The sequence below is a fragment of the Puma concolor genome, chromosome A3 (genome assembly GCF_028749965.1).
Source record: "Puma concolor isolate L17-30 chromosome A3, mPumCon1.1.hap2, whole genome shotgun sequence".
NCBI classification, from domain to species: domain Eukaryota; kingdom Metazoa; phylum Chordata; class Mammalia; order Carnivora; family Felidae; genus Puma; species Puma concolor.
In genome coordinates, this window is record NC_141669.1 from 59,198,951 (window position 1) to 59,226,678 (window position 27,728).

A 27,728-nucleotide genomic window follows, 5' to 3' on the forward strand; every position below is an offset into this window, starting at 1 on the left:
TTGTGCGTTCTATTTTTGTGTCTTTTTTACTTTTTATTTTGAAGTAACTTTAGCCTTACTGAAAAATTGGAAAAATACTTCAAGTTTACATACACCCTTTACTCAGCTTCCTCCAATGTAAACAGTGTATGTAACCAGATTGTATTTATCAAAACCAGGAAATTTACACTGATACAATACTATTAACTAAACTATAGCCCATATTTAAATTTAACCAGTTTTCCACTAATATCCTTTTTCTGTTCCCGGATCCAGTTCATGATCCCATGTCCGAGATAGTTATTGCATCTCCTTAACCTTTTCCAGCCTGGGAGTTTCTCAGTCTTTGTCTTTTATGACTTTGGCACTTTGAGTGAGTACTGATAGTTATTTTGTGGAAATACTGTCTGTCAGTTTGGGTTGGTCTGATGTTTTCTGGTAATTAGATTAAGGTTATACATTTTTTTGGCAACATACCATGGAAAGAAGTGATGTGTCCTTGGTGCATCATAATCAAGGGATACATGATCTCAAAATGTCTTATTATGGATAATGTTATCCTTGATCACTTGGTTAAAATGGAGTCTGTCAGGTTTTCCCCACTATGAAGTTTGTTTTCTCCTGTATAAGTAATAAATGTCTTAGGGGAGATATTTTGAGACCATTGTTGTTGGTTTTTTTAAATGGATACAACTTGGTCAGCGTTTCAAGAAAAATAAAGACTAGAGGAACCCAGAAATATCTAGGAGTAGTTTAACTGTCCAAAATAATTATTACTTAATACTCTTTTTGGAAGAGCCCACAACCTACAGAAGATTAATATGGTTTACTCCTAAAGATTAAAAAGATGACTGTGGAGGGGCACCTGGGTGGCTCAGTCGGTTAAGTGTCCCAACTTCAGCTCAGGTCATGATCTCGCCATCCGTGAGTTTGGGCCCCGCGTCGGGCTCTGTGCTGACAGCTCAGAGCCTGGAGCCTGTTTCAGATTCTGTGTCTCCCTCTCTCTCTGCCCCTCCCCCACTCAGGCTCTGTCTCTGAAAAATGAATAAACCTTAAAAAAAAAAAAAAAAAAAAGATGACCATGGACTCATTGTTGCATTTTTTAATGGTTGGGAAAGTGGTTGGGAAAAATCCACTTTATTCATTTTTTTGCCATGTTTAAATTTTACCCAAGGGACTTTTAAATACAGCTTTAAACAATTGATTGAATTACTAAGAAAATTAAAATGGCTAGTCAGTATTGTAGTTTATTTCCATGTTAGGACAGTAGAATGAATGTAAGCTTTGTTTAATATTTTATAGTAGGAAGAGTTGGGGGGTTTTCTTGTGTGTTGTTTGGTTTCCCATTGCAGTTCTCTCCCGTGTACCCACCACCCACGTATAGTTTTAAACTCAGTTATTTCAGCAGTTCCAGAGAACTAGCTAGAGTTTGAGTTGTAACAACCTTAGTTTTCTTATCTATAAAATAAGGGTTGTAATAGTTCCTACCTCATAAGTTTGTTCTGAGGATTAAATCAGTTAATACATGTAAAGTGCTTAGGACAGTGCTTGGCACAGGGACAGAACCCAGTAAGTGTTAGCCACTATGAAAAAAAAAAAAAAAGGTAGCATAAGCATGAGTTGACTGCCAGTGTTGGGTGCTGACTTTAGAAAATGATTGAATTTTCCATGAGTATACTTTTATCCGATGTTTTTGTTCCAAATAGCTATCAAATCCCACTGAATTTGCTGTTTTCTGCAGACTTTTGTTCAGGACTTTAGTGGTTAAACCTAGGGGAATTTCTAGTCTTGCTTTCTGAGAAGCATATTATCATTTTTGGAACTTTGGTAATCTGAAAGGGTCGCATACAGGCCAAGTATGGGCAGGAACAGTACAAATGTTTGAGACCTTAGTTGTGTCTTTTTAAAATACGTTTCTACGTATAGGAGATTAAGTGATCATCGAGGTCAGCCAGTCAGGAATACTGCCTTGCAGTTTTTTCTTGCTTGTCCCTTTTTAGGGAGTACATGAAGGCGCTTGCCTATAAGCTATCTTGACACTTCTAATACATGTTTTTCTTCCTGGTGGTACCAGGGATTTGCTCTGGTGTAATACCCTGCTTTTCACCTGAGGTTACTTTCTCCCTTTTCCTTTTTTAAACAACCATACAAAGTCCATTTCATTTACTGAAGTTTTTATTGTTCATTGCTACCAGGAAACGGGATTGACAAATTAAGTGAGCAGTAAGGAAGTGACAAAGTTATTCAACAGTCTCAAAAAACACTAGTCATAGTTGCATAGTTGTTACTAGTCTATACTGGAGTGTAATTTGTTTAGTTTATCTTACCCAGCTATACTTTCTAGTCTCTCTCCTAAATGGTCCCATAATAGCGCCTTTTATTCTTATGTAGGAATTAGCCCCCACCTCCCAATCTTGGGTGGGATTTGATTGGTGGTGTCAGAAAACCCAGATAACTTATAGGAGCCACAGTCTCTCCATTTATAAAATGGGGACAAATGATTATACTTGACATAGGTGTGATAGAAATTAAATGAGTTAATGTGTGTTGTATTAACATACGGGTTTCAGTTCTAGCTTTGTCAGATATTACCTGTTTGACCTTGAACCCAGTCATTGGCCTTTCTGACTGACACACTCAGTTCCCTTATCTGGCAAATGGAGTTAATAAGACTTTGCTACCTAATTCACAGGGCTATTGTGAGGGTCAAGTAAAATAATCTTATGTGAAAGCACTGTGCTAATTAACATTCTGTGCCAGTGCAAGATAGACTTTAATCCAAGGTTGATTCACATTGACACCCCTTTTGATTTAAAAAGATTTCCCCATGCTTTCCAAAGCTTGCTTTTAATTTCTCTAGATATGGTTCCCCTAGGTCAGAAAGATAATTGCTTATCTGGCCTTCACAGATTAGCCTTTCTCTAAATGTCAGACTACCCAGCACTGGCCTCTAAAACTACTTCTGTGGCCACCCCAACTTCAGTCCCTTTCCTTCAACTACTTGAGAGAGGTTGCTACAATATTAAAATATTTTAAATACACAGAAATATTAATAATTAATCATCAAGGTAAGATGATAGTTCTTTAGTTTTCACTTCCAGCCACTCTTATCGACCCTAATAAAATACTGAAACTGCAGCTACCTTCTAAGCCATTGCCTTCACTAACACAAGGCTTGGTAATAATCCTTTAAGACATCAGTATGATGATGTAAGAAAGCAAATATTTATTAAATATCTTACTTTGTGCCAAGCACTATGCCAAAATAGGGGAAATCCCCCTCCTAAAACAAATTGTCCTCCTCAATTTGAGATTCGAACAGTGGTTCTCATAGGGTGAGGGGGTGGGAAGGAGAGTAAGAGGTGGGGGGAGGGTAGGAAGGTGGGACATTTTTGATCATTGCAACTAGGAATGCTACTGGCATGTAGAGGGTGTAAAGGCCAGGTATTACAGAACCTCCTGTGATGAACAGGCCAGCCACCCACAATGTCAAAATATCAGTAGTGCCAAGGTTGGGAAACCCTAGTTTAGAGGAGCAAATACTGTCTGTGGGAAAGATGTTAACTGCTTTCCCATCAGGATGAAAATAATGTTATCCCTGTAGGTGGTAGAATATCAGCATGTCATTTGGCTGTCCTAACAGGGAAGACTTGGGTGTTTGCACATGGAGTGCCCTGTATCTTGGGAAGCAGAACATGGGCTTTACTTCCTCCATTGCTGTATTAAAAGTAAAAAGTCACTGACAGGCAGTAGTAACCTCATACTCCATTGTTTCTTTTTTCTTTCCTTTTATGGATGAATGCTGTTTATTAATCCTGCCGATTGTAAAAGAAGGAAGAAGATGATTAGAGTTTCACTCATCAAGAAACTGCTATAAATTCACCTCCCTTCAATCATCAGCTTAATTGGTTTCATAAAATGGCTCCATCACAAATATACCAAAACAGTTCTGTTTGAGTCATCCTTTTGAAATCAACCAAAGGGGAACTCTAGTGTAGCAGAGAATCTGTTTCATTAGAGACAATATACGCAATCCACATTATGTTTTTCACCATAAAGAAGCATTTCATGTTTTAAAACATTTTCCTTTTTCTTTTTTTTTTTCTCAGCCGTCTTTATGCCTACTCATTTCCCCTTCAAAATAGAAGTGTTCAGAAGATTATGTAAACATCTACCTAAGATTGGTTTTGTTTTTTGCTTAGTGTTTGTTTTGCTTTGTATTTTTTCAGGGCAGGAATTTTGTGTTTGTGTTTAGTAGGTAGTAAGCAAAAGTCTGTGTGCAATGTAGATAATAAAAGAAAAAATGTGTAATGTTGAGAAGGCAACCTGAACAAAAAAGATTGATTTCCCAGTTTTCCTTCTTTTTTTTTTCTTTCTTTCTTTTTTTTTTTTTTAATATATGAAATTTATTGTCAAATTGGTTTCCATACAACACCCAGTGTTCATCCCAAAAGGTGCCCTCCTCAATACCCATCACCCACCCTCTCCTCCCTCCCACCCCCCATCAACCCTCAGTTTGTTCTCAGTTTTTAACAGTCTCTTATGCTTTGGTTCTCTGCCACTCTAACCTCTTTTTTTTTTTTTTTCCTTTCCCTCCCCCATGGGTTCCTGTTAAGTTTCTCAGGATCCACATAAGAGTGAAACCATATGGTATCTGTCTTTCTCTGTATGGCTTATTTCACTTAGCATCACACTCTCCAGTTCCATCCACGTTGCTACAAAAGGCCATATTGCATTTTTTCTCATTGCCACGTAGTACTCCATTGTGTATATAAACCACAATTTCTTTATCCATTCATCAGTTGATGGACATTTAGGCTCTTTCCATAATTTGGCTATTGTTGAGAGTGCTGCTATGAACATTGGGGTACAAGTGCCCCTATGCATCAGTACTCCTGTATCCCTTGGATAAATTCCTAGCAGTGCTATTGCTGGGTCATAGGGTAGGTCTATTTTTAATTTTCTGAGGAACCTCCACACTGCTTTCCAGAGCGGCTGCACCAATTTGCATTCCCACCAACAGTGCAAGAGGGTTCCCGTTTCTCCACATCCTCTCCAGCATCTATAGTCTCCCGATTTGTTCATTTTGGCCACTCTGACTGGCGTGAGGTGATACCTGAGTGTGGTTTTGATTTGTATTTCCCTGATAAGGAGCGACGCTGAACATCTTTTCATGTGCCTGTTGGCCATCCGGATGTCTTCTTTAGAGAAGTGTCTATTCATGTTTTCTGCCCATTTCTTCACTGGGTTATTTGTTTTTCGGGTGTGGAGTTTGGTGAGCTCTTTATAGATTTTGGATACTAGCCCTTTGTCCGATAATGTCATTTGCAAATATCTTTTCCCATTCCGTTGGTTGCCTTTTAGTTTTGTTGATTGTTTCCTTTGCTGTGCAGAAGCTTTTTATCTTCATAAAGTCCCAGTAATTCACTTTTGCTTTTAATTCCCTTGCCTTTGGGGATGTGTCGAGTAAGAGATTGCTACGGCTGAGGTCAGAGAGGTCTTTTCCTGCTTTCTCCTCTAAGGTTTTGATGGTTTCCTGTCTCACATTCAGGTCCTTTATCCATTTTGAGTTTATTTTTGTGAATGGTGTGAGAAAGTGGTCTAGTTTCAACCTTCTGCATGTTGCTGTCCAGTTCTCCCAGCACCATTTGTTGAAGAGACTGTCTTTTTTCCATTGGATGTTCTTTCCTGCTTTGTCAAAGATGAGTTGGCCATACGTTTGTGGGTCTAGTTCTGGGGTTTCTATTCTATTCCATTGGTCTATGTGTCTGTTTTTGTGCCACCCAGTTTTCCTTCTTTAAGTGAAACTGACAATTATATATTATAGAAAGTGATTCCTTTGGGAAGAGTTGATATTAAAACAATTGTAGTTCACTGGCTTGTAAATAACAAATGATTAGAATGTTTTATTAGTCAAAGTAATGAGACTATTTCTAAGAAATGTATATTTTATTGCTCATTTTTTTTAATGTTTTCTCAGCCTATGCAGAAAATAACACTGAGGCCCCTGGGTGGCTCAGTTGGTTAAGCATCTGACTCTTGGTTTCGCCCTAGGTCATGATCTCATGGTTCATGAGTTCAAGCCCCATGTCAGGCTCTGTGCTGCCAGCGCAGAGCCTGCTTGGGATTCTCTCCCTTCCTCCCTCCCTCCCTCCCTCCCTCCCTCCCTCCCTCTTTCTGGCCCTCCCCTGCTTGTGCTTTCTCTCTGGAAGGAAGGAAGGAAGGAAGGAAGGAAGGAAGGAAGGAAGGAAGGAAGGAAGAGAAAGGGAGGGAGGAAGGAAGGAAGAAAAGAAAGAAGAGGAGTTGAAAAAAGAGGGAAGGAAGAAAGGAAGGAAGGGAGGAAGAAAAGAAAGGAGATGAAAAAAGAGGGAAGGAAGAAAGGGAGGAAGGAAGAAAAGAAAGAAGAGGAGGGGGAAAAAAGAAAAGGAGGGAAGGAAGAAAGAATACTATTCTAGAATAGGTTTCTTTAAAAAAATTTGTTGAACTTGGGAAGGTCCCTGCTGATGAGAACATGCTCGCTTTTTAAGGATCAAGCGGAGGTTTAAAATAATAGGTATTATAGAAAACAGTTTTACTATTTTAGCAAGATATTTTTTCTGTCATTTTTTTCCAGTCTCAGAATTAAGGGCATTATTTAGTATTATTTTTGTTAGATCATCACATTAGGATAGAACTGAATATATGTGGTCAGACCAACTAACTTAATTGAATATCAACAGGTGGAGCCAGTAATTGAGTCATTAGAATTTATACATTTACTCATTTCATGTTCTCAAGTGATTGAATTTAGGAATTAATTTCGAAGAATTCCATATCTTATTTAGATTTTAAATACAGAGAATATACAAAGAGAATGAGTGCAATATCACTGTCTAGCAACTGGGTTTTGTTAAAGATTCTGAACTATTGTGAAAATCATGACTCTTCAGAACCTAATATAAAGATTCTAACAACTTCTTTCCAACAGTCACCTATCAACATGTTTTAGAATTGTAATTGAAGGTTCCTGGAGAAGTAGCTATCATGGCATATGTTATTCATAGTTTAAGAATGCCAGTTTAGGGGCGCCTGGGTGGCGCAGTCGGTTGAGCGTCCGACTTCAGCCAGGTCACGGTCTCGCGGTCCGTGAGTTCGAGCCCCGCGTCAGGCTCTGGGCTGATGGCTCAGAGCCTGGAGCCTGTTTCCGATTCTGTGTCTCCCTCTCTCTCTGCACCTCCCCCGTTCATGCTCTGTCTCTCTCTGTCCCAAAAATAAATAAATGTTGAAAAAAAAAAAAGAATGCCAGTTTATATAGCATTGACCATTTAAATTTAAGAAAACTATTTTATCTTGGGTCATTTAAGTGTATGAACAATACTACTAAAGTGTTTTATTATAGGTTTCAGATTATTAGATACAGAAATAGAAGCCACGTTTTAGTGTGTTCCTGTGATTGAAACTTTGATATCACTGATAAAATGTCCCCAAATCAGGCCTTCTAATGTATCTAAGCAGACTAAGAATAAGTATAATTGGAAATCTATTGTTTTTCTTGGCTAATTAGGCCAAGGGCTCCAGGAAGTATAGAATGGTGGATGTATGCTAGCCCTACTCTAGTTATTTGTCAAAACTAAAAATTGTTCCTTTTGCTGTAGAGGCAATGGGGCCAAATCTATGTAGTCCTATATGTACATTACTTATAAATTCTTATGTTAGAAGATGGTCTCATATTTTTTTACAGCTCCAAAATTCTCTTCATTCTCCTTTAGTCCCATCATTTTTAGAGATGAGGAAACATTGCTTTGTTCAAAGAGAGCTAGAACTAGAACATAGGCTAATACTTGCTAACCACGCTACGTGCTAGTGTCAGCCAAATATGGGCATTCATTTCTATCACTTCCAGATTTCAGATCACTGTACTTACTAATACTATATAATACCATTTAAATTGCTTACCTCTTGAAAGTTTATTTTAAAAGGAACATTTTACTACTATAAATGGAAAATTATCACTTCCTAAAAATACAAAGTAACTCTAAAAAGGAGTCCAAATCAAGACGAAGCTATGCTATTAAAATTTAATTTAAACTTTAAATTTAATTCTTATTATTACATTTTTAATTCTTGCTGTTCTTGGTCAGAAATGTGTCAAAACGGTGTTTTCCTATTTGATGGCAGTACCTTAATTGTCTAATAAGAAAGGCACAGTTAAAGCTTCTAATTAAGCTTTGCTTAGCGTTTTGTTATAATAGGATGCTTCTTTATGGGGGAAATAAGAAGGTATGAATTCTTGTTCATATTAAAGTATGATTTAACACAGATCAGAAGGTCTTGTTAGATGGAACCAAAATTGTTCTTTAGTTAATTTGAATTAATTCATTTTAAAACTCTTAAATTTTTACACTGAAGATTTTAGTTAGCTTTATATTGTTTCTTTTTCCAAATGAGAGATATGATCAGAATAGTTTATTTTACTGAAATAAAACATTTCTCTGGGGAGAAATTCATCTGGGGAGATGCAAGGAGTTTATAGTGTATCTGAATGGAGGAGATGTATGTTTTATTTAAATAGTTCTTAAGCATGGGGGTACCTGGTTGAGTCAGTTTGTTGCACGTCCACCTCGGCTCAGGCCATGATCTCACGGTTCGTGGGTTCAAGGCCTGAGTCAGGTTCTGCACTAACTTCTCAAAGCCTGGAGCCTGCTTCAGATTCTATGTCTCCCTCTCTCTCTGCCCCTCCCCTCTTTGTCTCTCAAAAATAAATAAACATTTTAAAAAAGAAATAGTTCTTAAGCATGTTTTATTTCTTTAAAATAATTTAGTGTTTTTCAAATTTACTAATAAAAATTAGTGTGTTTATCTGAATTGTTGGTCTAAATGTGTATTTCAGTTACAAGAGATAAAAGAGGGTGAAAATGGCTAAGCCTTTTCCTTTTGCTTGTTCTCATTCATTGGGCTACAAATGTTGTCTGTGTTGTCTTCTCTCTGAAAGTGCTGCTATAGAAGCTGTATTTCACTGTACTGTAGAAAGGCATTTTTTTTTTCATGAGTTTCCTATGAAAACTGTTGGTGGATGTAAAAAACCAGGAGACTTTCATGGGTTAGCTAGTAAGAGTTTTGTTGTAAAACCTTTGTAACAGGTCTAACAAGAAGACCATAAAGAGAATAGATGTAGGAATACCTGATCCCATTAAACTGCTGATAAAGTAGACAGGCTAGTATTATGAGGATTGTTTATAGTAGCAGTTTTTGTGGCTTATCAGAAGTGTTAGTGTTGTTTTCCATATGTGTGTCAAATTTATATTTTTTAATAAGGCTTTTTTTCTCTTTTCTTTCTTTCTTTTTTTTTTTTTTTAATATATGAAATTTATTGTCAAATTGGTTTCCATACAACACCCAGTGTCTTTTTTTTTTTTTAAAGAGTGAGAGCACTTGTGAGCCAGGGAGAGGGGTGGGAGGTGAGGGGAGAGAATCTTAAGGAGGTTCCATGCTTAGCAGAGCCTGATGTAGGGTCTCAATCCCATGACCCTGAGCTGAAATCAGGAGTCAGATGATCACCTGATTGACTCACCCAGATGCCCCTTAAATTAAGCTTTTTAATTTGAGGTCATTGCGGATTCCTATGCAGCCAGAAGAAATAATACAGAGATTTTGTATACCCTTTACACAATTTTCCCCAATGATAATATCTTGCAAAACTATAGTAAAATATCACAACCAGAATATTGACACTGGTAAAGATACAGAACATGTCCATTCACCACAGGGGTCCTTCCTATTGTCCTTTTGTAGCCACACCTACTTCCCTTTTACTCCCACCCCCTCCTTAACTCCTAGCAAGAATTTATCTGTTAACCATTTCTATAGTTCTGTCATGTCAAGAATGTTACATAAATAAAATCATTTGTGTAACCCATTGAGGTTGGCTTTTTTTACTCAGTATCATTCTCTAGAGATTCATCCATGTTATTTCATATACCAGTAGTTTGTTCCTTTTTATTGCTGGGTACTATTTGACAGCATAGATGTATGACAGTTTAATCATTCACTCAGTAAAGAATATCTGGATTGGTCCCAGGTTTTGGCTATTATGAATAAGGTTGCTATAAAGATTCATGTACAGGTTTTGTAACATAAGTCTTCATTTCTCTAGGATAAATGTCCAGGTGTGCCATATATAATTGTCTTAAATATTTCCTTTACATACATTTAGAACCACATCAGATGGTGTTAATTTTTGCTATAACTTTCAGACATAATGTAGAAATTCAAGGAAAGGAAAGCGTATTGTATTTACCCATACTTTTACTTACCATGTTGTTTCTTCTTTTCTGATGTTCTAAGGTTCTTCTCTTTTATCATTTCTCTTCTTAGAGAATTTACTCTAGCCATTCTATTAGAGTAGATCTGTTGGTGACAAATTTTCCCTCACCTGAGACTGTCTTGATTTCTCCTCCATTTTTGCTGGGTATAAGATTCTGAGTTGACAGTTGTTTTAGCACCTGAAAAAAATAAGCTACTTTCTTATGGCTTCCATAGTTTCTGGTAAGAAATCCACTGTCATTCTAATTGCTCTTCCCCCCTCCCCCTCGCCCCCTAAGTAAGATGTAATTTCTCTTTTCTTTCTGATTGCTTTCAAGATTTTCTTTGCCTTTAGTTTCAGAAGTTTAATTATGATGTATCTTGGAGTAGATTTTTTCAGGTTTATGCTGTGTGAGATTTGTTTAGCTTCTTGAATATGTGTTCCTCCTTCCAAATTTGTTAAGTTTTTGGCCATTATATTTTTGAATACTTTTTTTAGCTCCATTCTTTCTCCTCTCTTTCTGGGTTCCAGTGATACAGACATTAGATCTTTTGCTGTGGTCCCACAAATCTATGAGGCTCTGCTCTTCCTTTTTCTTTCTTTCTCTTTCTTTCTTTCTTTCTTTCTTTCTTTCTTTCTCTCTTTTCTTCTTCTCCTTTCTTCTTCTCTCTTCTTTCTTATTCTTCGCCTATTTTCTCTCTTAAGATTAGGTAATTTCTATCTTCTGGTTCACTGATTCTTTATTATGTCCCTTCTATTCTGCTGGTGAGCCCATACTAAAAAGTGAGCTTTTAAATCTTGTTTGTTTGTTTTTTTTGTCAAGACTTTCTATTTTTTGTCCCATGTATGTTTGTGATTGCTTACTAAACCATTTTTATCATAGTTGGTTTAAAATCTTTGTCAGGTAATTCTGACATCTCTGTCATCTCAGCTTTGATATTTATTGATTATTCTTTTTGCATTGTCTTAAAAATCTTTCTAGTTCTTACTATGATGAATGGTTTTCTGTTGAAACCTAGACGTTTTGTCATTATGTTCTGAGACTCTGGATGTTATTTAAATCTGCTTCCACTGTCTTTTTCTGACACTGCTTTGGCAGGGGAATAGGGACTGCCTCCTTATTACTTCCAGGTAGACCTAGAACTCCAGGTCCCATACTCAGCCTTCATTGACACCCAAGGGAAGGAGATCCTTGTTACTGTCAGATGAGGGTGGAAGTCCAGGCTCCCCATATGGTCTCCACTGACATAGCTAGAGTAGGGGTGAGGACATGTTACCAACCAGGAGGGTGGAAGTCCTGACTCCCTACTTGGCTGCCCTTACAAATACCTTGGTTGTCAGGGGCAAGGGACTCTTCATTATGGCCTTCTGAGGTGGAAGTCAAGGCTCCCCATTTGGCTCTTGCTTGTGTGGGCAGTGGTAGGGCCAGTGATTTCTGTGGTGGTTGGCTGCAGTAGACTAGCTATTGTCAAAAGTTACCTGTCTTGCTAAGGCTGCCCCTTTCTCCTTCCTTTAACTAGAGTGAACAAGCTTTGGAGGTGGCTTTTTTTTTGTCTCTGCCAATTGACATTTCCAGATTGCTGGATTCTCTTCAGCTCTAAGTCTGGGATATATTAAGCAAAAAGAAAACCCAGAGAACTCAGCACTTTGTCGTTCCTTGTGCCCCAAGGTCCCTAGCTGGTCACCTTCTCTACTTTTCAGAGTCTTCCTATATTTTATATATAATATCCAGAGTTTTTAGTTGTAGTTAGTGCAAATAATAGGGAAAAATACTCCTACTCTATCTTCCTAGAAGTGGAAATTTCCAAATTTACATTTTTAAACTATTTAAACAGTTGGACCAAATATATAACCACTCTTCGGAAAAATGTCACACACCTTCTATATAATGTGATATATTTTGCATAATATTGTACTCACAAGGACTGCTAGAAAATAACATCTTTAATTTTTTTTAATGTTTACTTATTTTTGAAAGAGAGGCAGAGTGTGAGCAGAGGAGGGACAGAGAGAGAGACAGACAGACAGAATCTGAAGCAGGCTTCAAGCTCTGAGCTGTCAGCATAGAGTCCCATAAGGGACTTGAACCCATGAACCGTGAGATCATGATCTGAGCCAAAGTTGGATGCTTACCCAGCTGAGCCACCCAGGTGTCCCAACATCTTTATTTTAACTGAAATTCATTGTTCATATTATTAATGAAAACTTTTCTCTCTAGGAGATAATGCTAAAGGTGTCCAAGGCTCCTGACCAGTGAACAAAGATTTGAGAAAGACAGCCAAGCTCATGTTTTCTCCTGATCAAGAAAATCATCCATCCAAAGCACCAGTAAAATATGGTGAACTCATTGTCTTAGGGTAAGTTTTCCCCATCTGATGACACATAAAACTGAATAATAGGTAGTAATTTTGGCATCTAAATCAAACCTTTTTAGAATGTATTTCCTACCTATTTCCGAAAACAATTTAGAGCTACAAGGTAATATTATCTCAAAATAATGTTGATAATATTAAATCAAGAAACTCTTTCAATTCTCATTTTTATGCCATCTCTTATAAGTGCTCTAATATGCATAAATTTTGCCTCACCCTCACCCCCAGAAAGCACAAATCCTCTTAAGATAAAATAATGTATTTATCTAAAGTCATATAGTCATTACATTTGTCTTCCCTATCCTATCTTTTAGAAAAGTTTGCCTCAGCTGTCTTTACCAAAATCCCTTCCCCCCTTGAGGTCATTTCACATAGGTTAGCATTTATTTGTTACTTTATACCTCTGAGGAAGTTGTTGCTTTGGGCTTATGGCCCTGTGCTGCTTATGATAGGGTTGTATAGACATAATGATACGATGACTTTGAAGGCCAGGATCTCACTACTTATTTGCTTCCTAAGTATTCTCATCCATTTACATAAACACAGTCTAAAGATTGAGGAACAAATGATTCCATTATTTCAATTTATTCAGTCTAAACTTGCATTAATCAAAACAGAGACACAATACTAGTCTACTAGCTAGAAATCTCAGAAACTAGAAATTGCAAAATTTACTTTCCCTTTCTCTTCTGTCTAGAAAACAGCTCTCTGTACATCACAACATGCTTTAGAATCAGGTTGGTACAAGTTCTTGTTTAAGTGAGAATGTATCCATTGTTTCAGATGAGAGAGTAAAAGAAACTAGACAGATCATATGGAGTTAATGACCTTGACTGGAAATCAGGAATGCTACATTCCAGTACCTGTTCCAACATTGCTATTATATATGACCTTGGGCAAGTTACTTAACCATTCTAGGCGTTAGGTTGCTCTTCGGTAAAATGACAGACAAGATCATCTAAGACCCTTTGAGACCTAAAAATAAAAACAACTTAAAAGATTAGAAACTTATGTAGTAACTACAATATTATAATTTCAAATCACATAGATCTTAATGTATTAATAACAAACAGCTTTTAAGTACCAAAAAATATTCCAGATTAAATTCTTCTGCCAGGAAGTTTGAGTCCTTTGAAGACTAGAATTGATTTTTTTTTTTTTTTTTTTAATGTGCATAAACACAAGCAGTAGAGGGGCAGAGTGAGAGGGAGAGAGAAAATCCCAGGCAGCGATTCAACTCCCAGGAGTTGGATACTCAACTGACTGAGCCACCCAGGCATCCCTGAAGACTAGAATTTAAAATTGAGTATATGGTTTAAACTGCCTTTCTTAGCCCAGCAGTTTCTCATTTAACCCTCAGTTAGTGGTTGTCTCTGCATTGGCACTCTTGGTATCTTAAAATACAAATAATACTTTTCAGCCCCCTAGGAGAAATAAAGCTGGATATGGTTGTCAGTTTGGTGTTGTCACTACTTAGAAAAGAGCTTTGAGCGATGGTAACTCAATGAGGGAGGGGAGCTTATTCCCTGAAGAGAAACAAGTCATGCAACTTGGCAGACAGAAGGGTCAGGTACCCACAGTGGGTCTGGTGGCAACACACATCCTGGAATGAGTAGTGTATTAACTAAGGGGCACTGCTCTGAACTCTGATTAGCAAGGACTTTCTCCAACAGAAATCAGTGTGTTTAGTTTTGTGTAAAGAGTTAGTATAATTTCTGTATGTGGCAGTGTAAGTTTCTTCCTCTTCCTTCTCAGCCACTAATGTAGGCCATTTTGCAATTATATTCTCCTTCAACCCCAAAACTGGCCCTAGTCCCTGCCTCATTTTCCCTCAGATTGACCAACTATATATGAGAGACTAGCAAACCAAAGGTTTTGTCAGAGGGCATGGGACAGTGAATGAGGAGATTATTATTAAGGCACTGTTCGTGCCATAATGAAGCAATAAAGAATGAAAAAAGCATGACAAACACCTGGATTCAAATCCTAGTTTTTCCATTATCACTTGTGTGACCTTCAGAAAATGGCTTAATTTCTCTGAGCCTCTAAGGAATCTTATTCCTCTGAGGAATAACTTAATTCCTAACCTGTAAAGGTTGATTGATGCCAATCTCAAGAGTTTCTATGAGGATAGATTAAATGAGATGTTATGTGGTAAAGAACACAATAGTGCCTAATACATAGTAAACACCCAGTGTTTTGGTGTGAACTTCTTTCCTATTCAGTCCTCACTTACTTGCTTATTTTCAAGACATATATATGTTATCATGGAGAAATGATTACGAGATCTGAACAACAAAAGTATATTTAATCACTACTTATCAGGCATCTCCTTTGGACAGGTTTTGCCAATGTGTATGTGTGCATTCAAGTCACTGAGACTTATCAAACAAATCTAAAAACTCTCAAAAGTTAAGCTATTTAAATGACAATTAAAGGAGATTCTGTTTTAGACAATTCATACTGGACTTTTTTAAAGGTTGTATTAGCACATGCAAACATTTACCTTTAAAAGATACAGAATGAGTCCTAAGGAATCAGATATGCCATTAATCAGCTCTTGATTATCTTGAATAAAAGAGGGAAGAAAAATACATATAACTTAAGACTATTTATAATCCAAAAAATACTTCTTTGTGACTTGGAATGTAACCAAAATCTCATTTTGTTTCATACTCGTAGACAGCTGGTCTGGGGATCAGCAGTGACTAAATGGAATTTGAGATACTTACAATGTGCTAATAAATGATTAACTGGGGATTGATTCTTATTGTAAGGCAAAAGTAAAGCATTTAATTTAAAATTGTGTGGTTCTTAAAAGAGATCACCTAGACTTTTTCCCTCCACCAGGTATAATGGATCTCTCCCAAACGGCGATAGAGGAAGAAGGAAAAGTAGGTTTGCTTTGTTTAAAAGACCTAAGGCAAATGGGGTGAAGCCCAGCACTGTGCATATTGCTTGTACTCCTCAGGCTGCAAAGGTAAAAAACAAACAAACACAGATTAAAATAAATCTGTTAACTTGGAGAAATTGAAAGACATGTACATGTTGTTTATATTCTCTAGCATTCACTTCACATTCTGTACCAGAAGTTTCCTTTTGTTTGGATGGGAGAAGACTCTTTGGAGACATAATATTTGGAGGGCTGCCGTATGGAAGGGCATCAGACTTTTTTTTTTTAAGTGACACACCAGGATCAGTGGGTGGAAATTAGAAGGAAACATTCCCTTTTCTTATTAAAAAAAAAAAAAAAAAAAAAAAAAAAGGTTTGGGCCAGGGCTTCCACTATTACCAAAGGAGGTCTTGCCTGGGCTGGGCAAGGAATGTAGTATATAATAAGCATACTCAGGTTCTAGAAGCATAGTTTGGATGAGGTGATTTTTCTAAAGTAAGGGTCTTTATCAGAGATTCTGTGTACGCTCATATGTTTTGTTTGCTCATTTTATGACCCTCATAGCTTTTTTTTGCTTTTTTTTTTTTATTTTTTTATTTTTAGCACTAGCAGGACAAAGGGGCAGAGGTCAGGGGTGGGAGAGAGAGAGAAAATCTTAAGCAAGCTCCATGTTCAGAGTGGAGCCTGATACGGGGCTTGATCCCATGACCCTGGTGACCATGGTGACCATGATTTCGTGACCTCAGCCAAAATCAAGAGTCTCCTGACATACCCAGGTGCCTCTGACCATCATAGCTTTTAATATAGTGCCTTGAACAAAGTAGACCTCAGTAATTATTAAAATGAATCAAAGCTGTAAAAGCAAATACCCAGCTGTATCTACAGTTTAACTTCTCAGTCTCCTCACATATTTAATGCTCTTAGCTCCTTTTTCTTTCCTTATCCAAATCTCCAGAACTGGGCCCTCATTTCAGAACACTTGGGCTTTTCCTGGAGTGATAGACAATTAGGGGGAATTTCAAATCTTTACATTTCTATGAATTCTTCTACTTCCAATTTTGTAACACAAACTGTATTTGATATCGTGTTGAATGAATAAAAATTACAAAGTGTTTCTGAGCTTCTGGAAATACCTGTGTTTTTAGCTAAGCAGCCCCAGGATGTGCATCAGTATTATACCATCTGAGGCATATCTTTATCAGCTAAATAAATGAGAGAGAAATTGACATGTGATGACTTGTTTTAGGTCATAACTCCAGTCCTGAAGTTAATTGGATTTGTTTGTGTCCAGTGTAGTGTCTAGAACAGTCCTCTTGCCTTGACGAGGCCTTCTCTATTACTGTTTGAGACCCAGTAAATGTAGAAAAGGGACCATTTCTTTTAAGTGTCTCTTTTTGCAGAGAAGGGATGTGCTAAGCAGGTAGTGAAAGTGAACGGCTAATTGATCCAACCTGAGGAACTTTATTCCAGAATTGCCTCTGCAGGAGTGCTATTGCATTTTGGGTGTGCCATTTCTATGCAGGATTGTCCTGTATGTTGCAGGACATTTAATATTCTTGTCCCAACCACTAATGCCATTTAAGCCTTCAAATCATTGTGACAGCCAAAATATGTACCTACATATTTCCAAGTGCCCCTTACACAGCTAATACTATCTGTGGTTGAGAACCACTATCATAGGGAAAATATTTCTGATCCCACTTTTAAAATACCCTATTCTGGCAGTCATCTAGGATATGATTAAACCCTGCTTTTCAGTCCAGTGAGAACTTAACTTGACATAATTCTTATTCTTAATCTAAGAGTAGGTTTAATAGCTAAAAAAAAAAGCCAGGGATTACAGTCTCAATGTACACAAAACCCTGTGTTTTCAAATCTCTTTAGCCATTAAGAATTCACTTCTAAGGTTCTGGGCAACTATTTGATTGAAAAATCATTGGTTTGTGCTGAATTAAAGTAATTCTAGGTTTTAAAGCCTGTAAAACGATTATATAATGTTTATTTTTAAAATGTTAACAACGTGCATGGGAATGGATCTACAGTGCATTTAATGAGGTTGGATACCTCTGTGAAGAGAGGAGAGTAAGAAGAACATGTAAGCAGCATTGATATTACCTGTTGAATTTAATTTCTTTTAAGAAATCAGAAGTAAAAGTGGCATTATTATGCTTTGATAGAGCTGGGTAGTTGGTACCCGGGTGTTTTGTTTATTCTCTTTAAATATTTGAAAATTTCACAATCTTAATTAATTTTAAAGCTACTGTTTTAGGGCTTTATCTATTACAGATTACCTACAAATTGAAACCAAGTAAAGATTTATGATACCAAAGTTCTAGTTAAGAAACATTTTTAAATTTAGCTTCTTTGCTGTGTGTAATCATTCTTTTCTGTTTTCCTTTTATGCAGTCTGTTTCCACTTCCTTTGTGTAGGTTTTCCCCCTTTCTGATATTATCTTCAACTCATATACATAGAAAACGCCTGAAAAGAAAACCAAAAAGTTCTTTTTAGCAATGTTTTTAGTTTGGGATAAGTCAGAAGTACAGTCGTAAGCATTATGTCCATTTCCTTTGGTAATGTTTAATCATTCTATGAATTTTTCCATATTTGGCCCAGCGTATGGCAAATATTTGTCATCTATAGAGCCACGGAATGGTTAAAACCAGTTAACTCTGCTTGTGGTAACTTAATATAACTCTTTGAGTTACTTTAAAAATAATTTTCTTCATTATCATGAAAAATACTGTATTTTCTCCTTATTAGAACAGTATTCAGTACTGTTTTCAGTTTCTACATGGGACTTGATTTTGATTATTTTATCATTTAAAATATTTGGAAGGGAGATCCATATTTTATAGTGTTTTTATACAATGAAATTATGTTCTTACTCTATAACATCTTCAGATTATTTTTACACCCCACTCGACCCAAGAAGCTACTGTCACAGCTGAGGTTATGGAAGAGTTATTTTCTCCCTTAAATTTTAGGAGAAAATATGTCAAGTATGTAACACATTACTTTTCTTTTTAAAATTTGATTTGATTACCCTACCAGCTAATTTTTGCTATTAATCTTTTCTTTCTTAGGCAATAAGCAACAAGGACCAGCACAGCATATCGTATACCTTATCTCGGGCCCAGACAGTAGTGGTTGAATATACTCATGACAGCAACACTGATATGTTTCAGGTATTATGACATCTGAATTTTTTTTTTTCCTTAAAACAAAAAAGTTAAAAACCTATTGTCAGTGACTTTTCCTGTGTTCAGATTAATGATTAGTATATTTTAACCACGTAGTTCATTAAAATATATTTTGATTTCTAAATCTCATATATAGAAGTCAGCATAGCATGGTTAAGAAATGAGCTCTGAAGTCAGAATTCCTAATAAACATTACTTAGCCACTCTATGCCTCAGTTTCCTACTATGAAGTGCAGATAATAGAGCTTCCCTCATAATGACATTTAGGAGGCTTAAATGTGTTAGTACATGTGAAGTGCTCAAAGCTCTGCCAGGTGGCTGGTAAACACTTAGCTATTAATAATAGTAGTTATAATAATAGTTCAGTTAGCTATTATCCCAAAAAAGGAACCAAGAAATATTCTGCACATATTTATGACCTTTTTTGCCACTATTTCCCACTTTCCTCTCAAGGCAACAAAATGTATGGGCAGTCTGTAACTGTCCACATCATGTATGTGTCAGGCTTGTTTTCCAGCACATATTTGCTCCAAGCTACTACTGATGCAGTAAAAGGTTTTTTTCTCTCATTTTTGTACCAGTCCAGTGCTGATTGGTACATTGGTAAACTTGATATATGATAGAACAGTCAAACCAAAAGATGAAAACTAAAATCATGGTCTTCTCCTTTATTTGGTTTTGTAAAGCCCTGGGTTTTTTTGGAAACAAATAGGACATTACTAGTACCTGATAATGTTGCTCTTATAATTACTGTCCCAGTGACTTTGCAGTTTTTCTTTATTTACAAGATTGAATGTGGAAAGGCCTAGGATGTCTTTAATTATAACCAGTAACAAAATATTTCTCTGAAGTCACTCACTGCCCTTCTAATGGAATACTGAATTTTCTAGAATAGTGTCTCTGTAGTTAATATTAGAATATGGTTGTATGTTTATGTCTTTCTTGCTTTTCCCAAAAAAATTTAAAATAAATAACACCCTTAATGAAGATGAAGGTTGGGATCTTAATGAGAACAAGCTTTAGGATGATTTCCACATTTTTTTTCACTGATAGCCAATTAAAATGAATGTGCCTAATTAACTTTTTTAAGAATCAAGATGCTATCTAGATGTTTGACCCCAGAATTTTAGTTTTAGATAATACCTTACATTTATTTGTTTATCCCTTATTTTTTGTCAATAAAGTTACTGAAATCTTGTGAATTCAATGTTACAAAGTTAGGTGGGGGCAAAATTGGGATTAAACCAGGCATTCTGAATTATGGAACAGTGTCTTTACCATCTTATGAAAGTCCTTAAATAAGTTGCGCCATTTTTGGTTTTCTCCTTTTCAAAAAGGAATGGAGAGTTTTTCCCAATATAATAGACATGATGCTCCTTCTACAAGCATTATGTGTATGGAAAATCCAAACATTTCTATATCAAAAAAATGGAGATACATCAGAAACCACCCTGATAAATTAGCCAGTCTTTGAGAAACTGGTTGTATACACATTCTAGGATTGCTTCCAAACTGAACAAGATAATTTATTGTTCAATTCATTAGCTATACAAACTCCAACTCTGCATTGGTGGACACTGAAGTTAAATAAAGGAGACATTACAAGTTGATTGTATTCATAGCCTACACTGGTAGTCTAAATGTGAAGCTTCTGATTGGATTGAAGAAGGGTGAGGGAAAGACTTTAATAGTAGTGCCTTTTTATCCCGGCCTTTTTTTTTTTCATTGTTTGTTTATTTTCAAGAGAGAGACAGAGAGACAGCACGAGCAAGGGAGGGGCAGAGGGAGAGAGGGAGACACAGAATCCAAAGCAGGCTTCAGGCTCTGAACTGTCAGCACAGAGCTCAATGTGGGGCTTGAACCCACAAACCGTGAGATCATGACCTAGGCTGAAGTCGGACACTTAACCAACTGAGCCACCCAGGTGCCCCCCTCCTTTTTTTTTTAGTCAAGTTGAGCAGGATTTTGCCAGTCCAGCCAGTAGAAAGGCATTCTGACAAAAGAGAAGGCAAAGTACACAGTGTGGTAGATTGACAAGTAAGCTGCTTGTAGCTAGAATATACTTTTCGTGTGAATAGCAGTGATACGAAATTAAACTGGATCGGTGGGAAGCAAATTGTGAGGTCAGTTTCTAATTATTATAGAAATAAGAAACTAAGAAGTTTGGATAGCCTGTAAGAGACCATTGGGGTTTTTAATGAGAGTGGGAGATAATAACATGATAGGGATCTATGTTTTTAAAGCTCATAGTAGCAGTTCAAAAGAGAAAGAATTACAAAATTTATCTTAACACACAAAAATTATATTTTGGAATCTGATCATGATCACAGAGGTTTCTTCTCTTTATAAATTCATGAGATTTCTTCCTTCTTACCTGTCTTTTTTTTTTTTTTTTTTTTTTTAATTTTTTTTTCAACGTTTATTTATTTTTGCGACAGAGAGAGACAGAGCATGAACGGGGGAGGGGCAGAGAGAGAGGGAGACACAGAATCGGAAACAGGCTCCAGGCTCTGAGCCATCAGCCCAGAGCCTGACGCGGGGCTCAAACTCGCGGACGGCAAGATCGTGACCTGGCTGAAGTCGGACGCTTAACCGACTGCGCCACCCAGGCGCCCCATTACCTGTCTTTACCAATATTGCTTTGTTGTCTTAAATATCCTCCAAGTCCCAGATCAAATATCAACTCTTCTGGAATAATCTCTCCTCCCAAATAAGTGCCATTTCTGAATTTCTTGATTCTAAATATCAATCCTCAATCTATTTCCTGGCCTACATCTTTTGGATCTAAAAGAGCCTTGGGGCGCCTGGGTGGCTCAGTTGGTTGAGCATCCGACTTTGGCTCAGGTCATGATCTTGTGGTTCGTGAGTTCGAGCCCCGCGTAGGGCTGTGTGCTGACAGCTCAGAGCCTGGAGCCTACTCCGCATTCTGTGTCTCCCTCTCTCTCTGCCCCTCCCCCATTCATGCTCTGTCTCTCTCTGTCTCAAAAATAAGTAAAACATTTAAAAAAATTGTTTTTTTTTAATTTTTTTTTTTTTTCAACGTTTATTTATTTTTGGGACAGAGAGAGACAGAGCATGAACGGGGGAGGGGCAGAGAGAGAGGGAGACACAGAATCGGAAACAGGCTCCAGGCTCTGAGCCATCAGCCCAGAGCCTGACACGGGGCTCGAACTCGCGGACCGCGAGATCGTGACCTGGCTGAAGTCGGACGCCTAACCGACTGCGCCACCCAGGCGCCCCAAAAAAATTGTTTTAATAAAAAACATAAAAGAGCCTTTATTTTTGGAAATATTTTTAGTTTCAAAAGTCAGAGACCATTTTCTTTGGCTATTATTATCTTAAAAAGCAGGAAAAGGGACATCCAGTCTTACATTTGTTAACCAACCAATTTCTATCCAAACTAATGACTTACAATTGATGATAGGACAAAAACAGTAAAAGTATTTTATCCAAAGGTGTGTAGGTATGAGGAATTCTTGAGGCTCAACTATGCAAAGAATGACTGAAGTGTCATCTTTGTGGAGGGTCAGTGTTTTTTCTCAGTATCCAGTTTCCTCAATTTTAGATACTACTTTGTAACAAACCCGTGAATGAACTGATCATTTTTAAATGTTTACTTTAAAACCCTGTGACACTTGTCAGTTCTGTCATCTGTTCCACTGATTTCCTTTTCAACTTTCATCTTTCAAAATGAAAATTAATTTCTTTACTAGCTGGTACTTCTGAAGATGTTTTAATTTGCTGACCCGCCCACCAGAACTCTCCTTAGCTGGGAACCTTATCTTTCAGAAATATGGCCAAGAACCAGGAAGAAAATAAAAAAGGACATCTGGCATATAAAATAAAGGCCACACAGGCCATGGGCTGAAATTCCTTTTCTTTGCTCTGTGGAGACTCTTTTAAGATCTTACCAAGAACCTTTTGAAATACTGTTCTTTGAGGTTTAGTTTTTTTGATTTCTCAACCAATAGCAGAAAAATAGTTAACTGGTTAGAGGAGAGCATGCTGCTAGAGATGAGTATGCCCAACAGTAAGAAATGATAGCTGACAAGCTGGCAAAAAACACAAGAATATCTGTAAAGTATACATAAGACCTCAAAGCAAACCTGTGTAAGCTCTTAACATTAACATAAGGATCAGCATTCTTGTACACCTTTATAGTACCTGAAGACATCACTGCATTTCAGTTTAATTTAAATGGTATTTATGCTTTAATGTCCTTGAGTCATCATAGAAGATTTACTTGTATGTTCACTACATTCTGGTAAAGAAGGTAGAGTAATACATGGTAGGCATATTTCCATCCAAAGGGGTTAAAATTAAAATTTGCAGCCATCTAAAATCTCAGCCATCCGAAGCTCTGCATTCCCTGAGGGTTTCATACATATATTCTGGGTGGTAAGTTCCCACTTAATTCTTTCTGTGCTCTAAATGATTATTACATCAGAACAAGTTTGACAGATTAGTTTTTTACGGTGTAGATGCTCTCAAAGTTCAGTATAAGTTTATTAAGCTTTAGAAATTCTAGAAGTTTAATGATTTCATCTTACTGTACCTTTCTTGAATGGATTTTCCACTGTATTCCTTTCAATAGGTTTATAGATATTTCTTTTTCCCTTAGATTGGTCGGTCAACTGAAAGTCCAATTGATTTTGTAGTAACTGACACAGTTCCCGGAAGCCAAAGTAATTCTGATACACAGTCCGTGCAAAGCACTATATCAAGGTTTGCCTGTAGAATCATATGTGAACGGAATCCCCCCTTTACAGCACGGATTTATGCTGCAGGATTTGACTCATCAAAAAACATCTTCCTTGGGGTAAAAAGCTGTTTTCCTAAATGATGTGTTATTTTATAACCACTTCTGTTTCCAATTTACAAATAAATGGAAGTTCACTATTCTTACTGCTACTAGGAGAAGGCTGCCAAATGGAAGACATCAGATGGGCAGATGGATGGTTTGACCACTAATGGCGTTCTTGTTATGCATCCACGCAATGGGTTCACAGAAGACTCCAAGCCTGGAATATGGAGAGAAATATCAGTGTGTGGAAATGTGTTCAGCCTGCGGGAAACCAGATCAGCTCAGCAGAGAGGAAAAATGGTAAGTATTGAGATGTAGTTTCTTACCTAGGTACAGTAAACTGTACCTAAGGTGAGTTAGACTGAATGTATTACGTATTTACAAAAACTCTTTTTTCTTTTTTTAAGTTTATTTATTTTGAGAGAGAGAGAGCATGAGCAGGGGAGGGGCAGAGAGAAGGAGAGAGAGAATCCTAAGCAGGCTCCATGTTGTCAGTGCAGAGCCCGACACAGGCCTTGACTCTACAAATTTTGAGATCATGACCTAAGCCGAAATCAAGAGTCAGATGCTTAACCAACTAAGCCACCCAAGGGCCCCTCCAAAAACTCTTAAATCTCTTGCTGACACAAGTCTGACTATAAAACACGGACTACTAAATATTATACTAGAGGATAATATCTGAATGTTTTAATCAAGACACTTGAAAAATTTATTCTTTCATATCATGTTAATATGTTTTAAAACCTAAGCTTTCCTAAGTTAAATAGCACTGTGATTTTCTATTTGTATCTATATCTCTTCGATCATGACATATATTGGAAATATTAGACTTACTGATGAGCCACATGTTTTAATCATCTATCGTCTTTACCATAAGGCTGAAAAGAAATCTGTTCCTGCTCAATATTTTACCTTTGGTTTTCAAACTTACATTTTTCATGACTACCATTAGAGTTTCTTCTATTTAGTAACAGTCATAGGAAATCTCAGTTCTTGAGTAAGGAGCATGTAAGACCAAAACTTTCACGTGAAAATTGAAAACACAGTGGTGAATGTGTTTTTTGATTCTTGTTTCCTCTAGGTGGAAATTGAAACCAATCAATTACAAGATGGCTCGTTAATTGACCTCTGCGGTGCAACATTGCTGTGGCGTACTGCAGAAGGCCTTTCCCACACTCCTACAGTGAAGCATTTAGAAGCTTTAAGACAGGAAATCAATGCAGCACGACCTCAGTGCCCTGTCGGGTTCAACACACTAGCGTTTCCTAGTATGAAGAGGAAAGATGTTGTTGATGAAAAACAACCATGGGTATATCTAAACTGCGGCCATGTGCATGGCTATCATAACTGGGGAAACAAAGAAGAACGTGATGGAAAAGATCGTGAATGTCCCATGTGTAGGTCTGTTGGTCCCTATGTCCCTCTGTGGCTTGGATGTGAAGCTGGATTTTATGTGGACGCCGGCCCTCCAACCCATGCGTTCAGCCCATGCGGGCATGTGTGTTCAGAAAAGACAACTGCCTATTGGTCCCAGATCCCACTTCCTCATGGTACTCATACTTTTCACGCAGCCTGCCCCTTTTGTGCACATCAGTTGGCTGGTGAACAAGGCTACATCAGACTTATTTTCCAAGGACCTCTAGACTAACAGACAGTTGTCCTCCAGGACTACATTATAAATTTATAAGCTAAGTGAGTTGGGTTTTCCAACCTGTTGTCCATGTCACAGTTTCTCTGCTCTGGTCATTTGCATTAAGATGAAGAATTTTTTTAAACATTTATAATAAATAGCAACAATTTCTGATAAAAAAATCTGGGAAACTCAAGAAAAGAATTTCTGAAAGTACCAGACTTCTGAATTCTGAGTTTTGAAAATCTATTTTGAGGATAAAAAGACATAGTCTAATTTGTTGCCTTCCTTTTAGTGTTTTTGAATCACCCATCCTCAGTGTTGAAAAATTGTTTTATATAACTGAGGGTACTGTTGGTTCAAACTATGTTAGTTTACAGTTTGTTGCAAACATTGTAAAATACAGCAACGTGTATATTAACTTTTTTCTATTTATCTTTATTATAGAAAATATCTTAGAATGTTCTTGATAGAGTAGCATGGTAACGATGGTGTCACACTCTTGGTGTGAATGGTAGTTTAGCGAGTATAGCTCAAGGATTTGCAAGCTTAGAAAGAAGGACAAGAGAGCCTCTCCCCACCCCCCCTCTAAATATGGAATTTGGTAAATTAGAATACTTTGTAAAACCAAATTCATATTAATTACTATTGTATAAGAGCTGTTTGTTTTTAACCACGTTGAATATAATCAGGAAAGTTCTTTTTCTTAATGTTTCTCTCAAGTGTAGTATATAACGAAAACTTAATGCTAAGAAACATTTTATATGCTCCGTTGAATATGCAATTTAATCTAGATTATCTATTTTTCTCCCATGATAACTAATCTGTTTTTAGTACCAGCAACATTTGGCAAGTTTATTTTTTAGATATAAACTGTGGTTCATCTGTTCACTGTTTCTAGAAAAAAATCATTCTCATGAGAAAAAGCATAAATTAACAAGGAAGAGAGTGACTTGATTTGCTTTTAGAAAAAGAAATGCTTAACTAATTGATTATTCTGTATGTGGTCTTACCCAGGCATTAAGAAATCTAGAAAGAGATAAAGGGTTGAATGACAACAGTGCCCCCTTTTTTTTAACCTAGCAGACCAGCCTTAACTGTGTGGGCTTTGAATTCTAAGGAGAGTTGCCACCGTGTGACTCGAGGAAATGTTTGGTTGGCAGATGAGCACCAGTGACAGCCGAGTAGAGGAACATACTTGCACGGTATGTTTATTCTCTAATTCCAATGAGTTCTTTGCTTCAAGAAGCAAGAAAATGTTTCTTCACTCCCTCCCCTCCCCTTTTCATAATGTACCACAAGGGACGCATAGACAGTTGCACTACATCAAACCCTTTGTGACCTTGTAGAAATAGTACACTTTTAGATTAGACAGGATCTTTTTTTTTTTTTTTAATCTTCTGATTTGTGTTCCTTTAGTTTGAAAGTTGCGTAATACTTAATTGACTCTAGCAAATTTTTGTATGTGGTAGTATAGCTTTAATTTATCATAACTATTACTATGCTGTTCTGAATTTTCTTTTAGTTTAAAAAAAAAAAAAAACCTGTTGCTTAGAAGCCATGAACTATTTTTACTTTAATTGAACTTGTCAGAATTTCCTTGTTTTTAAAAATGATCATTTGGGTTCACTCAGGAAATGCATGTCAGGAAACTTGTATTATAAGTTTACTAGTTGTGATGTATCAGTAACTGCTGTTATCCCCTTTTCAAAGAAATATAATTGATTTTGAAGTTTTCCACATAGTCACATGCTTTGTGACTAATGCAAGGAAATCAAGTCCTGTGTTGTATTTGTTCTAGTCATTTCTATTCAGGCTATATATTGTAGCTAATTTTTATTTGCAATTAATTTATTCAAACTAAGTAAATACTTTTCAAAATAGATACTTGAATTTGTCTCTGTGAGTTCATTATTGCATAACCGAGAATGGGAAACCAGACACAAAAACTTGTGGACAAATCTACCTCTCCCCCACTTCAAAAATACTCACTTTAAATAGGTGAAGAATTTGCATTTAATGTAACACTTTAAATCGCTGGTCCTCTTGGGAAAGCATCTCTTACTTATTAATAAAGGAACTTTGTGTAGTGGTTGAATAATTGAGGCTTTAGTTAAGTCCTGCTGAGAGTTGGCTCTTTGCAAGTTGAATACTAGACTGTTTACACAGTGCCTCGATGTCCATGAAAGGTCCACGTTCTTCTCAAAGTGCCTGAATTTTCTCCTCCCAACTATGAAAAGTCTGATTCATTTTCTATCAAATTTAAGTTTTGAAAACTCAGGCTATTTAAATCATTAGGTGTTTTTCTGTTCAAGCATTTTGAATATTGGTTCCGTCATTCTGCCTATATCTAATGAAACACTTTTACTTACTCAGTTGTATTAAGGGAATGTCAGTATTCTGGCCAAGGAGAAAAGTTGCATTTAGGTCTCCCAAAGGTAATCTTTATGGCTTAACTCTTTTAAGAAAGTGATCTAATTATCTAAATACTTCCTTAATTTGTATAGGGAATTTCCCTTCATCTAACATTTTAGGGTCATGAAGCAAGAAAGAGTAAATATCCAGAA

General features: G+C 36.8%; 1 protein-coding gene across 1 annotated transcript in view; it reads left to right on the plus strand.

Moving 5' to 3' along the window:
- PELI1 (pellino E3 ubiquitin protein ligase 1) overlaps positions 1-27,046 on the plus strand; it is a 59,680-nt gene extending 32,634 nt beyond the window's left edge. Inside the window, exons 2-7 of the mRNA XM_025932060.2 lie at positions 12,480-12,618; positions 15,484-15,613; positions 18,611-18,712; positions 23,349-23,546; positions 23,643-23,831; positions 24,613-27,046. Of these exons, the coding sequence (XP_025787845.1) occupies positions 12,548-12,618; positions 15,484-15,613; positions 18,611-18,712; positions 23,349-23,546; positions 23,643-23,831; positions 24,613-25,179 (1,257 nt within the window). The 5' untranslated portion in view covers positions 12,480-12,547 and the 3' untranslated portion in view covers positions 25,180-27,046. The remainder of the gene's footprint in view (positions 1-12,479; positions 12,619-15,483; positions 15,614-18,610; positions 18,713-23,348; positions 23,547-23,642; positions 23,832-24,612) is intronic.
- Positions 27,047-27,728: the final 682 nt, after the last annotated feature.